Source organism: Panthera uncia, chromosome E1, assembly GCF_023721935.1.
Source record: "Panthera uncia isolate 11264 chromosome E1, Puncia_PCG_1.0, whole genome shotgun sequence".
Taxonomy (NCBI): Eukaryota; Metazoa; Chordata; class Mammalia; order Carnivora; family Felidae; genus Panthera; species Panthera uncia.
Genome location: NC_064814.1, coordinates 48,056,036 through 48,070,297, shown reverse-complemented (window position 1 = coordinate 48,070,297; position 14,262 = coordinate 48,056,036). Strand labels below are relative to the sequence as shown.

At 44.9% G+C, this 14,262-nt stretch overlaps 1 protein-coding gene across 4 annotated transcripts in view; it reads right to left on the bottom strand.

The window, feature by feature from the left end:
• Positions 1-1,501: 1,501 nt before the first annotated feature.
• The window catches only part of PRPSAP2 (phosphoribosyl pyrophosphate synthetase associated protein 2), a 46,513-nt gene continuing 33,752 nt past the window's right edge, over positions 1,502-14,262 (bottom strand). For all 4 annotated transcript variants that reach the window (XM_049636884.1, XM_049636885.1, XM_049636883.1 and 1 more), the window contains 3 exons: positions 11,050-11,120; positions 5,648-5,794; positions 1,502-2,175 (listed from right to left, as the gene is read on the bottom strand). In XM_049636884.1, the coding sequence (XP_049492841.1) occupies positions 2,017-2,175; positions 5,648-5,794; positions 11,050-11,120 (377 nt within the window). In that variant the 3' untranslated portion in view covers positions 1,502-2,016. The remainder of the gene's footprint in view (positions 2,176-5,647; positions 5,795-11,049; positions 11,121-14,262) is intronic.

The following is a 14,262-nucleotide window of genomic DNA, read 5'->3' as shown; positions in this document are numbered from 1 at the left end:
TTCAGCCGTTTGGCGGTGGTGGTGGAGTGGTTTGGTTTGACTAACAATTTTCTGGGTTGCCATAAACTTTTGGTTATTTTCTAGAGTCCCAATAATGTTGATTCTGACAGTTTCTGCCGATTTCTTCTTTTTTACAGAGGAAGGGACTTTCGGAGTTCCCCATTCCACCATCCTGTAGACATCTGCCAGCTTATTCTTTTTGAGCTAAAAGGAAAACTTGGTTACTTTCCAGGGTTTCGTAAAGCAGAGACAATCATGCTCGCAAACTGTAAAGGAGAGAGCGTAAGGCCGCACTGTTCTAAGCCAAGAGTTAATGTGCCATGTTAACAATGCAGACTTCCACTTTGATCAGACCCGAGCATCTGTGTGTATTACGTCATGCGATTAGCAAAATATGTCTTCCTTTCATGCACCTGTAGGAGCACAACCATCACGGGGTGTTTGGCTGAGACATGGCGTCGGGAGGGGTCTGGGCACTGCCGGCTGTGATGAGCACAGAGAGATGAGCAGGAGACCATCCAATACCCAGGGCAGCTGACAGAAGCAGAGGCCTCGATGATTTTGCACACGCGGGCCCCCAGACCTGCTCCAGAGCAAGCCCCCAAGAGTCAGGCTTCTCTCTTGGAAGCTGCAAGAAACCCTGATACGGCAAACGGTAAGTGACTCGTCTTTAATTTTGTGCCAAGGCAACTGCTGTTTTATTCCGGGTTCTAACACAGGCAGAAAGCACAGGTTTGGGTTTTCTTTGGAAGGAAAAATAATTCTGGGGTGCCTGGCTGACTCAGTCAGTAGAGCATGCTTGATCTTGGGGTCGTGAGTTCGAGCCCCACAAAGCAGGGTGGAGCTGACTTGGAAAAAAAAGACAAGCAAAAGTAATCCTTTTCTTTGTGAGAAAATCTTAATCTCTTCCTCCATGAATTTGACGGGACTGCCATTACACGAGCTTAGCCGGAGAACGTGCTGGCCTAACTCACGGGACCCCAGTGTTGCGGAGTCTGACAAAACTCCAATGTAGAAGTTCTGAGTTCTGCACTCTGAACTGGAGGGCAGACGGTCCTCAGAGGCCTGATGTTAACAAGGGTCGTGTCATTTGCCCTCTGTGACCGCCCTCCAGCATGTCCTCGTCCAGAGCATGCACGGGTGAGTTTTGTTCAGAGAATGGCTGTGCTGTCGAACAGGGAGCAGAACAAAGCCGTGCCGAGATGCAGGTGGCAACTCACACCAACTCGCTGACCTGCCCCCCGTGGCTCACAGCCTGGGACTCGAGTTCCTCTCCTGCCACAGCCATTACACGTCAGAAATGTGCGGGTCCTGGACAAACAGAACAGGAAATATTACATCCCCGAGAGGCCACTGGCTCACCCCGACAAGATGCAGAAGACAAAACGGAGCGGGCGGACGGACATTTCAACACCCACGGCACGTATATTCAGCTTTCTTTTTATTTTAATTATAAAACAATGGCCAATACACAAAGTTTAAAAAAACACACACACACACACACAACGTAAGTTTTTATTCCCTCTTTTTTTGCAGAAAATAAATAATGGTCACGTAATAATCACTCACATATGCTTGTCTATAAAAGCATTTCTAAAAATGTCACTTACTGGATTTAATGGTATTATCTTTTTGGCTTTTCAACTGCAAGTAACACACAGTAGATCATTTTATTTCATTAACTTGTTTAAGCACTTGGGCTCTAGCAACTTTGGAAAAAGGCTGTCTGTGAGCTTAAAAAAATCGTATTCCAAGCTATTTTTGAAATAAACTACAAACAACCAGATCGTTAATTTATTTAGGAGGAGAATATAGTTTTTCTCTTATAAAAATCGCCCCCAAAACTCACGAACACCTAACCCGACATAAAAAGTTGGTCTATCTTCATAGGAATTAACAAAGAGAAAGGAAGAAAGCATAATCGGCCCCCGTGAAGTGCATCAAATCAGGTGTGAGCCCTCACAGTACGTTCCGCTTCCAGTCTGGCCCTTGGGAGTTTTAAGAAAGGAAAGCTGTTCAGTCATCTAAACCTATGTTTCTGAAAAGGTAGGACATGGACTCCCCATTGTGAATCCGACGGATGGCTTCCGAAAGGATCATGCTGATATCCACCGTTTTAATTTTGGGGCACTGGAGCTTCTGGATTTCATGTGGAATCGTATTGGTAACCACCACCTGCAAATCGAGAGGAGAAAAACCGAGAGCATCATAAAACCAGGTAGCTTCCCGGCTGGATGTGAAAATGTGATATGTTCTCAAATCTCTGTAGTTTGACTTGACAGGACAGTGGGTCTACCGTACCTTTGATGGTGTTTTCAGTCAATGTGAACACTACTTGTGATTCTTAGGTCAAGACCTGATAACCTTATGTCCACTAAGATGGCTACAGGCAAAAAGAGAATAAGAACTACTGGTAAGGTGGGAATGCAAACTGGTGCAGCCACTCTGGAAAACAGCATGGAGGTTCCTCAAAAAACTAAAAGCAGAACTACCCTATGACCCAGCAATTGCACTACTAGGCATTTATCCACGGGATACAGGTGGGCTGTTTCGAAGGGACACATGCACCCCCATGTTTATAGCAGCACTATCGACAAGAGGCAAAGTATGGAAAGAGCCCACATGTCCATCGGTGGATGAACGGATAAAGAAGATGTGGTATATATATACAAGGGAGTATTACTCGGCAAGCAAAAAGAATGACATCTTGCCATTTGCAACTACGTGGGTGGAACTGGAGGGTATTATGCCAAGTGAAATTAGAGAAAGACAAAAATCATATGACTTCGCTCATATGAGGACTTTAAGACACAGAACAGATGAACATAAGGGAAGGGAAACAAAAATAATATAAAAACATGGAGGGGGACAAAACAGAAGAGACTCATAAATACGGAGAACAAACTGAGGGTTACAGGAGGGGTTGTGGGAGGGGGGATGGGCTAAATGGGTAAGGGGCATTAAGGAATCTACTCCTGAAATCATTGTTGCACTATATGCTAACTAATTTGGATGTAAATTTTAAAAAGTAAAAACAAAGAACTACTGGTAAGGATGTGGGGAAACTGGAACCCTCACGTACCTCTGGTGGGAATGTAAAATGGTTTGGCTACTTTGGAAAGCAGTCTGGAAGTTCCTCAAAAGGTTAAACACAGAGTTGCCATACGACCCAAGAGAAATGAAAACCAATCTTCGTTCAGAAACTTGTACACAAGGAGCCCCTGGGTGGCTCGGTTGGTTAAGCGTCCAACCTCGGCTCAGGTCATGGTCCTGCAGTTCACAGGTTCAAGCCGCATCGGGCTCTCTGCTGACAGCACAGAGCCCACTTTGGATCCTCTGTCCCCTTCTCTCTGTGCCCCTCCCCAACTTGTGCTCTCTCTCAAAAATAAATAAACATTTTAAAAAAGAACAAAAAAACTTGTACACAAATGTTTGTAACAGTATTTTTTTTAAGTAGGCTCCATGCCCAACGTGGGGCTTGAACTCACAACTCGTAAGATCAAGAGTCCTATGCTCTACTGACTGAGCCAGCCGGGCACCCCTATAGCAGTATTATTTACAACAGTCAAAAAGTGGAAGCAACCCAAATTTCCTTAAAGTTATGAATGAAAAAACAAAATGTGGTATATCCATTCGATGAAATATTCAACAACAAATAAAAAGGAAGTACTGATACTCTACTACGGCAAGGATGAACTTTCACAACAGTATCTTCATTGAAAGAAGCCAGACGCAAAAGGTCACACATCACACAATTCATGTATGTGAAATGTCCCAATTAAGTAAACCTATAGAGTCAGAAAGCAGATTACTAGATGCCTAAGGCTGAGTGGAAACGGGGGGGGGTGTTGTTAAAGGCAACAGGGTTTTTTTTTTTTGGGGGGGGGGTAGCGAATGAGAATGATGGCTATAAAATTCTGTGGATATACTAAAACCACTGAATTTTATACTCTAAATGGGTGAACTGTACGGTATGTAAATTATATCTCAATAAAGTTGTTTCTTAAAGTTAAGATTTGATAAAGATCAAAAAAAGATAAACAGGCACTTTCCAACAGCTACAAATGGAAAAATATTAAAATACTCAGCTTTCTTAAAAAAACAAGCAACAACAAAAAAAACAGGGGATTTGGGGCACCTGGGGCTCAGTGCTGACAGTGCAGAGCCTGCTTGAGATTCTCTTTTTCCCTCTCTCTCTCTCTCAAAATAAATAAACTTTAAATTTAAAAAAAAAGGGGGGGATGGGAATAATTTTTAGATCATATTTATAATAGACATTCCTTGCTTCCAAAACAAGCTTCACGACAACTTATAATAGAGACGCATATACACAATGAGATTGTTGAAACAGATATAACAACCAGGAATTATTCAGAATCAGCACCAGGGACAGGAAAACCTAGCCTCATGCAATTATTGTGACTCATCATTTTGTATTTCATATTCCTAGCAACTGAGGCAAAAATGGAAACATGAAGAGGAATGTAAGCATCACAGCTTGTACAAGACACAACAGGTCCCGCCCCACAAAAAAAATCCACCAACTGGTATCAAACACAGAACTTTCCATACCATTCACGTGAAATCACAGCTTCCACTACTTTTACGCCTCCTCTGAAGTCCAGTGGGCTCTGGGAGGCGTGGCTCTCCAGCAGCTCCCCCACAGGCCTCTGGCTTGCTCTGCCCACAAACAGCACCCGTGAGAACCACACGGACAGACCAGTGAGAGCTGCTGTGGGCCTGAAGTCTTCCTAGCCTACTTAACATGTGAATTCCATATTGATTCTCCAGCCCTGGATGCCTGTAGCCTCATTCTTGGTCCCTTAGTATGTCTGTCCAGCTGAGTAAGGAGGCTGGATCTGACCTGAGCCACGTGAGCCTGGCCTGTCTGTGTGAAGGCACCTTGGACCCATAAACACAGGGCCAAGCTCAAGGAAATCTGCCGCTGAAGAGTCCAAAAGCGGAACTCGGAAAAGTAAATCCAATGTAAGATTTAACCAATCTTACAATTCTGGCCAATGTACGATTCAATACCCAGGAACATACATGGCAAAACACTTCCATTTCTTAAGACATAATGAAAATGTGACGTATGCCGTCAAAGCACACAAGCCAGCGGACCAGGGGGGTGGACGGAGCGAGGTGAGTAAACCCGAATGGCCTGGCTTCAGCCTCAAGGGAGCCGCGTGCAACCGGGAAATGTGCCCCGTTTGCCTGTCTCCCCCAGTCTCCCCCCACAGGCGTCTGCACCGGCGACAGAGCGGGGCTCTGCAGTCAGGCAAGTTAAGGTCTGATCACAGATGCTCAGCCTACTGGCTGTGTGGCCTTAAAAAGTCACTCACCCTTGCTGATGCTCTCTGAAAGTGGTGTCAACGGGGACCCTGCGGGGCTGTGATGGAGCTCGAGCGAGGGAGGGTGGGCACGGCACTGTGCACCACACGCACCATTTGTGAGAATTAGGAAGACTCTGAACTATTACCAGGGGCAAAAGGCAGAGAGAGGCTTACAGCCCACGAAATGCAAACATAACCCACATTTTCAGTCCATTCGTAACCACAAAGAACTCCTCCTTCACCCGCTGTCTATAACCCGGACCGAGGGGGCACAGGAGTGCCAGGGCAGCAGTGCCCACGACGGCGGCTGTTACCTCGTCAATGGCGGACTCTTCGATCAGCCGCGGAGCATCCGAGGATAACAAGCCGTGAGTCGCCATCACAAAGATCTTGTATGCGCCTCTTTCCTTCAGGGTCTCTGCTGCAGCGAGGAAGCTGTCAACGTCATCGATGATGTCGTCCTGTCCAATCACAGAGCGAGTGGAAGGCACATGAACACGTGCGCAAAGCCAGGAAAAAGAAAGGGTCCAATTCTACTCTAGCAAATCTGCTGCTGCGTGTAACGCCCCGACGGCAAGGTCACACTGCGAGTCTAAGTGGCTGCGACGCCACCACATTCCCTGCTGGCTTTTTGCAGCAAGGCTCCTCTGCCAGGTGCCTGTCATCTACAGGTGGCGTCTTGGCCACACCCAAGGCTCCCTGGGGCCTCCCTCTCTGTGTCATCCCTTACTGTGCCTAGGACTGTGCCCTCACCCTGCAGGGGCTCCAGAAATGTTCACTGAAGGGTTTTTGGTTTTTGAAATGCATAATAAAGCTGTCAGGAAAGGCTTCTGACTCTACGTAGACCTCTCCTCTTTTCCTGTTAGTTTTCTTCAGTTTCCAAATTTTCTCTGCTGGGCATATGGCAAATATGCTTTTTACATACGTTTTTATAATGGGAAAAACACTAATAGTTATTATTTTAACAAAATATGCAATCCAATGGTTTCCCTTCTATCGACCACATATTCCCAGTATGACAGGATAGAAAATATTGGCCTCCGCCCCGGGTTCCTGGCACAGAGCTCCTAAAACTCTTGTAAATTCCTGTGATAAGGATACTAGGAACATGTCTTATTCTAGTATTTGTCTTTGACTCCATCCCTGACACAGGGCTCCTAAAACCCTTGTAAATTCGTACGTGGTAAGAATACTAGGAGCATCTTTTATTCTAAGGAGGGAAGTCTCGGTGGGCTCCCAAATGGGGGCTGGTCACCAGAAAGACGACGCCATGAGGAGAAGCTTGGAATTTCCAGCTCCCCCACCCATCCTCCAGAGAGAGAAGAGGGGCTGGAAACAGAGCTAATGATCCATCATGCCTCTGTGATGAACCCTCCATAAAAATCCCCACAGTACAAGGTGTGGAGAGCTTCTAGACTAGTGAAAACATCCACATACTGGGACGGTGACGTGCCCCCAACTTCACGGGGACGGGAGATTTTGTGCTCTGGACCCTCCCAGACCTCGCCCTATGCAGATCTCTTCATCTGTATCCTTTACAACATCCTTTAATAAACCGGTAAATGTGTTTCCCGGAGTTCCGTGAGCTGCTCTAGCAAATGAATCCAACCTGGGAACGGGGTCATGGGAACCTCCAATTTGTAGTCATATTGTACAGAAGCTGTGGGTAACCTGGGGCAACTGAAGTAGGGTGGGAGCAGTCTTGGGGGACTGACCCTTAACCCCTGGGGCTCAGACCCTAGCTCTGAGTAGACAGTGTCAGAACCGAGTTAAATTGTAGGGCACCCAGCTGGTGTTGTAGACAAAAACCTCCACACATTTGTGTGAGCAATAAAGGAGACACACGGGAGAGAGACACAGGAGGTGGAAAACGGAGTCTTTCCTCATCACACCCAGGCTACCAAAGTTATTTGAACCCCATTACGGTATTAAGCATTGTCTAGAGTTGAATAAATATTCACATATGTATGTATATGTGTGTGTGTATGTATACATATATATATATATAACGTCCTTGCCATATATATATATATTCTTTTCAAATGTACACTGATATTACTATGATCAAAGAAAAAAATACTACTTTATATTTTTTTTAATGTTTATTTTTGAGAGAAAGAGACAGCATGAGTTGGGGAGAGGCAAAGAGAGAGGGAGACACAGAATCCAAAGCAGGCTTCAGGCTCTGAACTGTCTGGATGGAGCCAATGCGGGGCTCGAACCCATGAACCATGAGATCGTGACCTGAGCTGAAGTCTGATGCTCAACCGACTGAGCCACCTAGGCGCCCCAATACATATTACTTTAATTTTTTTTAATGTTTATTTATTTTTGAGAGACAGAGTGTGAGTGGGGGAGGGGCAGAGAGAGAGAGAAAGACACAGAATCTGAAGAGACTCCAGGCTCTGAGCTGTCAGCACAGAGCCCGACGCAGGGTTCGAACTTGCCAACCGTGGGATCATGACCTGAGCTGAAGTCGGATGCTTAACCAACTGAGCCACCCAGGCGCCCCCAATACATATTACTTTAAAAGTGCTACTGGTAAGGGCGCCTGGGTGGCTCAGTCGGTTAAGTGTCCAACTTGGTTTTGGCTTAGGTCATGGTCTCTTGGCTTCATGAGTTCAAGCCCCGCATCGGGCTCTGCCCTGGCAGTGTGGAGCCTGCTTGGGATTCTCTCTCTCTCCCTCTCTTTCTCTGTCCCTCCCCGACTTGCGCTGTCTCTGTGTCTCTCAAAATAAATTTTTTTTTTCTTAAAAGTGCTGCTGGTAAAATTGTACAGCCACTCTGAAACAGAGCTTGACAGGTTCTTATAAAACTGTATTTGCAATTACCATGCAACCCACCAATTGCACTTTTGGTCATTTATCCCACAAAAAGGAAAACTCTGTTCACACAAAAACCCATACACAAGAGCACAGAGCAATTTTATATCTAATAGCAGAGAACTAGAAACAATCCAAATGTCCTTTCATCAGTGAGTGGTTCAACTGGGGTACCAACCTACATGGAATACTGTTCAGCACTAAAAGCAAATATTAATATACATAACAACTTGGTGGATCTCCAGGGAGACGTGCTAAGTGAAAAAAAAAAAAATCAATCTTAAAGGGCTACCTACTATATATTCCACTTATATGACTTTCTTGAAATAACCGTTATAAAGACAGAGGACACGGGCGCCTGAGTGGCTCAGTCGGTGAAGCATTCGACTTCAGCTCAGGTCATGATCTCGTGGTTCATGAGTTCAAGCCCTGAATCTGGCTCTGCGCTGACAACTCAGAACCTGGAGCCTGCTTCACATTCTGTGTCTCCCTCTCTCTCTCTGCCCCTCCCCCATTCACGCTCTGTCTCTCCCTCTCTCTCCAAAATAAACACTAAAAAAAAATTTTAAGTAAAAAGGAGGGCAGACTAGACACGGCCACAAGTTAGTGATCAGGTGGGCAGGAAGGGTGTGTGGCCATAAAGGAGTGGCACAAAGGAGCTTCGTGGTGATGAACAGTTCCATATCTGGATTGCAGTGGTGGTTACACAAAGCTCCACGTCCATATGCACGTATGCAACACCGGCAATATCAGAAGCAGCTCTATGAGTGGTGGTGATCTGAATTTCCAGATTGTGGTACAGTTAAGCAAGGAGGAGGACGCTGGATAAAGAGGACACAAGATGTGTCTGTATAATCTGGGGGGAGCTACTTCCTATGAATCAATAATTACTTTAAAACAAAAAGTTGTGGGGTACCTGGGTGGCTCAATCGGTTCAGCGTCCCAACTTCAGTTCAGGTCACGATCTCGAGATTGGCGGGTTCGAGCCCCGTGTCAGGCTGTGCAGACAGCTCAGAGCCTGAAGCCTGCTTCGGATTCTGTGTCTCCCTCTCTCTCTACCCCTCCCCCACTCATGAGCGCGCGTTCTCTCTCTCTGTCTCTCTATCTCTGTCTCTCTCTCTCAAAAATAAACATTAAAAAAAGTGTTTTTGTCTTAAATGTAGTTGCAGCAGAAAGGGGGCAAAGGCTTTACTGAATTCACAGCATCTTGTTACTATAGATTTTGCTGATTAAGGAATAAATTAACGGGCACAGCTATTATTACCCTATAGGGTGACATCGGAGATTTTCTGATTCAGAAAAAGTACAAACAAAACTATAAGCACCAGGGAGCCCTGGTTAATTGGCGCGGCCACTTTGGGAACAATTTGGCACCAGCCAGTGAAGTTGGGAATGTGTGTGCCTTAGACCCCCTAGCCCCACTCCCAGGCACCGAGGAAGTCTAACGTGTATGCACCAGAAAAGAGACGCAACACTGTTCAAAACAGTATTATTTGGAAACAGAAAAACTTTACGTTCAGGGGAGCCTGGGTGGCTCGGTCAGTTAAGCGTCTGACTTCGGCTCAGGTCATGGTCTCATGGTTTGTGAGTTCGAGTGCACAGCCTGCTTCGGATCTTCTGTTTCCCTCTCTCTGCCCCTTCCCTGCTCTTGCTCACTCGCTCTGTCTCAAAAATAAACAATCAAGGGCCGCTGGGTAGCTAAGTCAGTTAAGCATCCAATTTCAGCTCAGGTCATCGTCTCACAGTTCGTGAGTTTGAGCCCCGCATTGGGCTCTGTGCTGACAGCTCAGAGCCTCGAGCCTGCTTCAGATTCTGCGTCTCCCTCCCTCTCTCCGCCCCCTCCCCAGCTCACACGCATGCGCGCTCTCACTCTCTCTCAAAAATAAATAAACATTAAAAAAAATAATACATAAGGGCATCTGGGTGGCTCAGTCGGTTAAGCGTCCGACTTCAGCTCAGGTCATCTCTCACAGCTTGCGAGTTCGAGCCCCGCGTCGGGCTCTGTGCTGACAGCTCAGAGCCTGGAGCCTGCTTCAGATTCTGCGTCTCCCTCTTTCTCTGCCCCTCCCCTGTGCTCTCTCTCTCAAAAATAAATAAAAAATTTTTAAATAATAATAACAAATAAACATTAAAAAAAAGAAAAACTGTATGTTCAATGCCTGGAGAACAGATCAGTAAGGTGAGTGTTGGCTGTACCATGGAACAGCACACAGCAATGAAGAAACGTAACGTGCAACCACATGTTAACTACACAGAGGAATCTCAAAACAGCGTTGAACAGAAAGTCACAAAGTACACAAAGACTTCATGATATAAACATGAAAAACCTGCAAACGAAAACAACCTAGTGTTTCGGACACACGCACTCATGGCAGACTGCAACGGCAAGTAAGGGTACGAATGACGACTTTCAGGCTGCTGACAACCTCTGCGGGGAACAGAGGAAGGGGAGACCAGGGCAAAGCCCAGAGCTGGCTTCAGGGGGACAGGACAATGTTCTGATTCCAAGCTGAGTAATGGGGGACCCACGTGTTCATTTTATTCCTCTTGTAACTATACAGGCATTAAAGACGCTCCTTTCGTGCGCTAGTTTTATGAGGTGCGAGAGGATGTGTGTTTTAAACAGTCGTAATCAATTTCGGACGCTTTCAGCACAAAACAATTTCCCATGTTATGAACATCAGCTGCACAATATTTTAGTTGACTAAGGAGTTGTAATTTCTTAGTAAACTAATAACAATTTTCAATTTTTGGACCAAAGTAAACATTGAGCCCAGGTACCAACTTAAATGAGACTTACCTGGCCATACCCCTATCCCCACATAATTAGCAAATAATTCAGCAGAGTAACAACGGCAAAATACAACAATGAATAATAAAAGAGGTCTACATACCACAATGATGGCGATCCTTCCTCCCACATCGCCAACAACTGTGATTGGGGGCTTTTCTTTAGGAATTAGCACTGGTCAGAAGAAAACACACACACACAAAGTTTCTATATTAAAACGTACGATACAGCCTCTAAGAAGTTAATGTCTCATGATAAAAAGACTCAAGAAACTAGCAACAGATGGAAACTTCCTCAACCTGATAAAGGGCAACTGTGAAAAATTCACAGCTGACATGATGCTTAATGAAAGAGTGAAAACTCTCCCCTAACATCCGGAACAAGACAAGGATGCCCATCCTCTCCACTGCTATTCGACATTGTACAGGAGGTGCTAGCCAGGGCAATTAGGCAAGAAAAAAAAATAATAAAAGGCATCCAGATTGGAAAGTAAGAAGTAACACTATTTCTATGAGCAAGTGACTTGATCCTATATATACGAAATACCAAAGAATCCACAAGGAACTACAAAAGCTAATACACCAATGCAGCAAATGTTGTAAGGTAACACACAAAAATCAGTTGTTTCTACATGCCAGCAATGAACAATCTAAAGAAGAAATTAAGAAAACAACTCCATTTATAAAAGCATCTAAAAGAATAAAATACCTAGGAATAAATTTAACCAAACAGGTGAAACACTTGTACACTAAAAACTATTAAAACACTGCTCAGGAGCGTCTGGGTGGCTCAGTTGGTTAAGCATCTGACATTGGCTCAGAGCCTGACAGCTGAAAGCCTGGAGCCTGCTTCAGATTCTGTGTCTCCCTTTCTCTCTGCCCCTCCCCCAGCTCACACTCTCTCTCTCTCAAAAATTAAAAAAAAAAAAAAAAAAGAAAAAATTAAGACACTGCTCAAAGAAATTAAAGAAAACATACATAAATGGAAAAACAGTCCATGTTCATGGATGTAAGTATTAACACTGTTAAGATGGCAATGCTCCCGGTGACCTAGAGATTCAATACAATCCTTATCAGAATCCCAACTGCTTTTCTGACAGAAATGAGCTAACCATAAATTCCTGAAATATGGAAATACAAGGAACCCCAAATATCCAGAACAATCTCAAAAAAGAAAGAATCAAGGTGGAGGACTCACACTTCCCTATTTCAGAACTTATTACAAAGCTGTATTAATCGTATGTGGTACTAGCGTAAGGATGAGGATATAGATCAAGGAAAAGAACTGAGTCAAGAAATAAACATTTATAGTCAATCAGTTTTCCCCCCCGCTTTACTGAGATGTCTCTGACAAAGAACTAGTTGTTAAGTTCAAGGTGTACAACATAATGATTTGATACACATCCATACGGAAAAATGATTACCACAGTAAGATTGATTAACACATCCATCACTTCACATGATTACAATTTGTGTGTGTGTGTGTGTGTGTGTGTGTGTGTGTGTAGTGAGAAACATTAAGAACTACTCTCTCAGTAACTTTTAAGTTTTCATGTATAAAATACAGTATTATTAATTTACAGTTATGTTGTACATTAGATCCCCAGAATTTGTGCCCTTTGACCAACATCTCCCCATTTCCTCCACCACCCCAGGCCCTGGCAACTAACATTCTATTGCCTGTTTCTATGAGTTGAGCTTTTTCTTTAGATGCCACATATAAGTGGGGCACCTGGGTGGCTCGGTCAATTAAGTGTCCGACTCTTTCGGCTTAGGTCATGATCTCACAGTCACGCTAGTCTAGTGTCTAGAGTATATAAAGAACTCTTACAACTCAACAATAAAAAGGCAAACAAACCAATTTTAAAAATAAGCAAAACATCTGAATAGACACTTCTCCAAAGAAGATATACAAGTGGACAAGCACATGCAACATCATTAGCCATTAGAGAAATGCAGGTCAAAACTACAGCAAAATACCACTTCAACCTGCTAGGGAGACTATTATAAAAAAAATCAGGAGAGGCGCCTGGGTGGCTCCAGTCGGTTAAGCATCTGACTCTTGATTTCGGCTCAGGTCATGATCTCACAGTTCCTGAGAGAGAGCCCCACATCGGTGGGGCTGACAGCGCGGAGCCTGCTGGGGATTCTCTCTCTTCCCCTGTCCCTCCCCTGCTCACTCTCTCTCTCAAAAAATAAACAAACATCTTTAAAAATCAGGAAATAAGTGTTGGGAAGGATATGGAGAAATCAGAACCTTTGTATACGGCTGGGAGGAATGTAAAATGGCACAGCTGTTGTGGAAAACAGTTCGAGGGCTCCTGAGAAAGTTAAACATAAAGTTACGACGAGACCCAGCAATTCTAACCCTGGAGAAATGAAATCCTAGGTCTGTGGGAAGCGGGCACACGAATGAACGTCACAGCCTTAGAGCCAAAGGCAGATGCAACTCCAGTGCCCACCAGTGGGGGAATGACAAGCAAGCTGTGCCATATCCACACACAACGGAAAAGCATCCGGCCATGGAAAGGAATCAAGTCCCAGTACGCGCAACGACTTGGATGAACGTCAAAGACGTTACGCTCAGTGAAAGAAACTAGACGCAGGTCACAGACTGTATGATTCCGTTTCTATGAAATGTCCAGAACAGGCAAATTCATAGCAACAGAAAGGGGGCATGGGGGTGATAATTTAATGGGTAGGGGTGTTCTTCTGGGGGGATGAGGTGTTCGAAACCAGGGAGAAATGGTGGTTGCACCACGCTGCAGACGTACGAAACGCCAGTGAACTGTGTACCTTCGAAAATGGCTGATTCTAGGTTATGTGACTTTCACTCAATTTTTGCAGAAAGGTCAGGGTCACTGAAGGAAAAAGTAGGAGTGCTCCAGATCAGGGCTGCTCCACCTCGGCACCACTGACGTTTTGGGTTAGATAATTCTTTGTTGTGGGGGCTGTCCTGTGTGTCACAGGACCTTTACCGTGTCCTTAGCTTCTTCTCACTAGATGCCAGGAGCAGCCCCCTCACTTGTGACCTCCAAAAATGTCTGCAGACACCTCCAAATGTCCTCAATGGGACAAAATCCAATGGCACCCCCTGGTTGGGAATCACTGCTGTGGATTAAAAGGGTAGCTAAGGGGGTATGACAATTCAACGCAATGTGTGATCCTAGGTGGCAGGGCGGGCAGGGGGCAGCGGGGTACGACAGAAATGCAAAACCCAACAGAGCAAGACAAATCCCAAAACTGAAGTGGTTTTTTTTGTTTGTTTGTTTGTTTTTTTTTTTTACATTTTCCACACTTTTCCCAGGCACCTGACA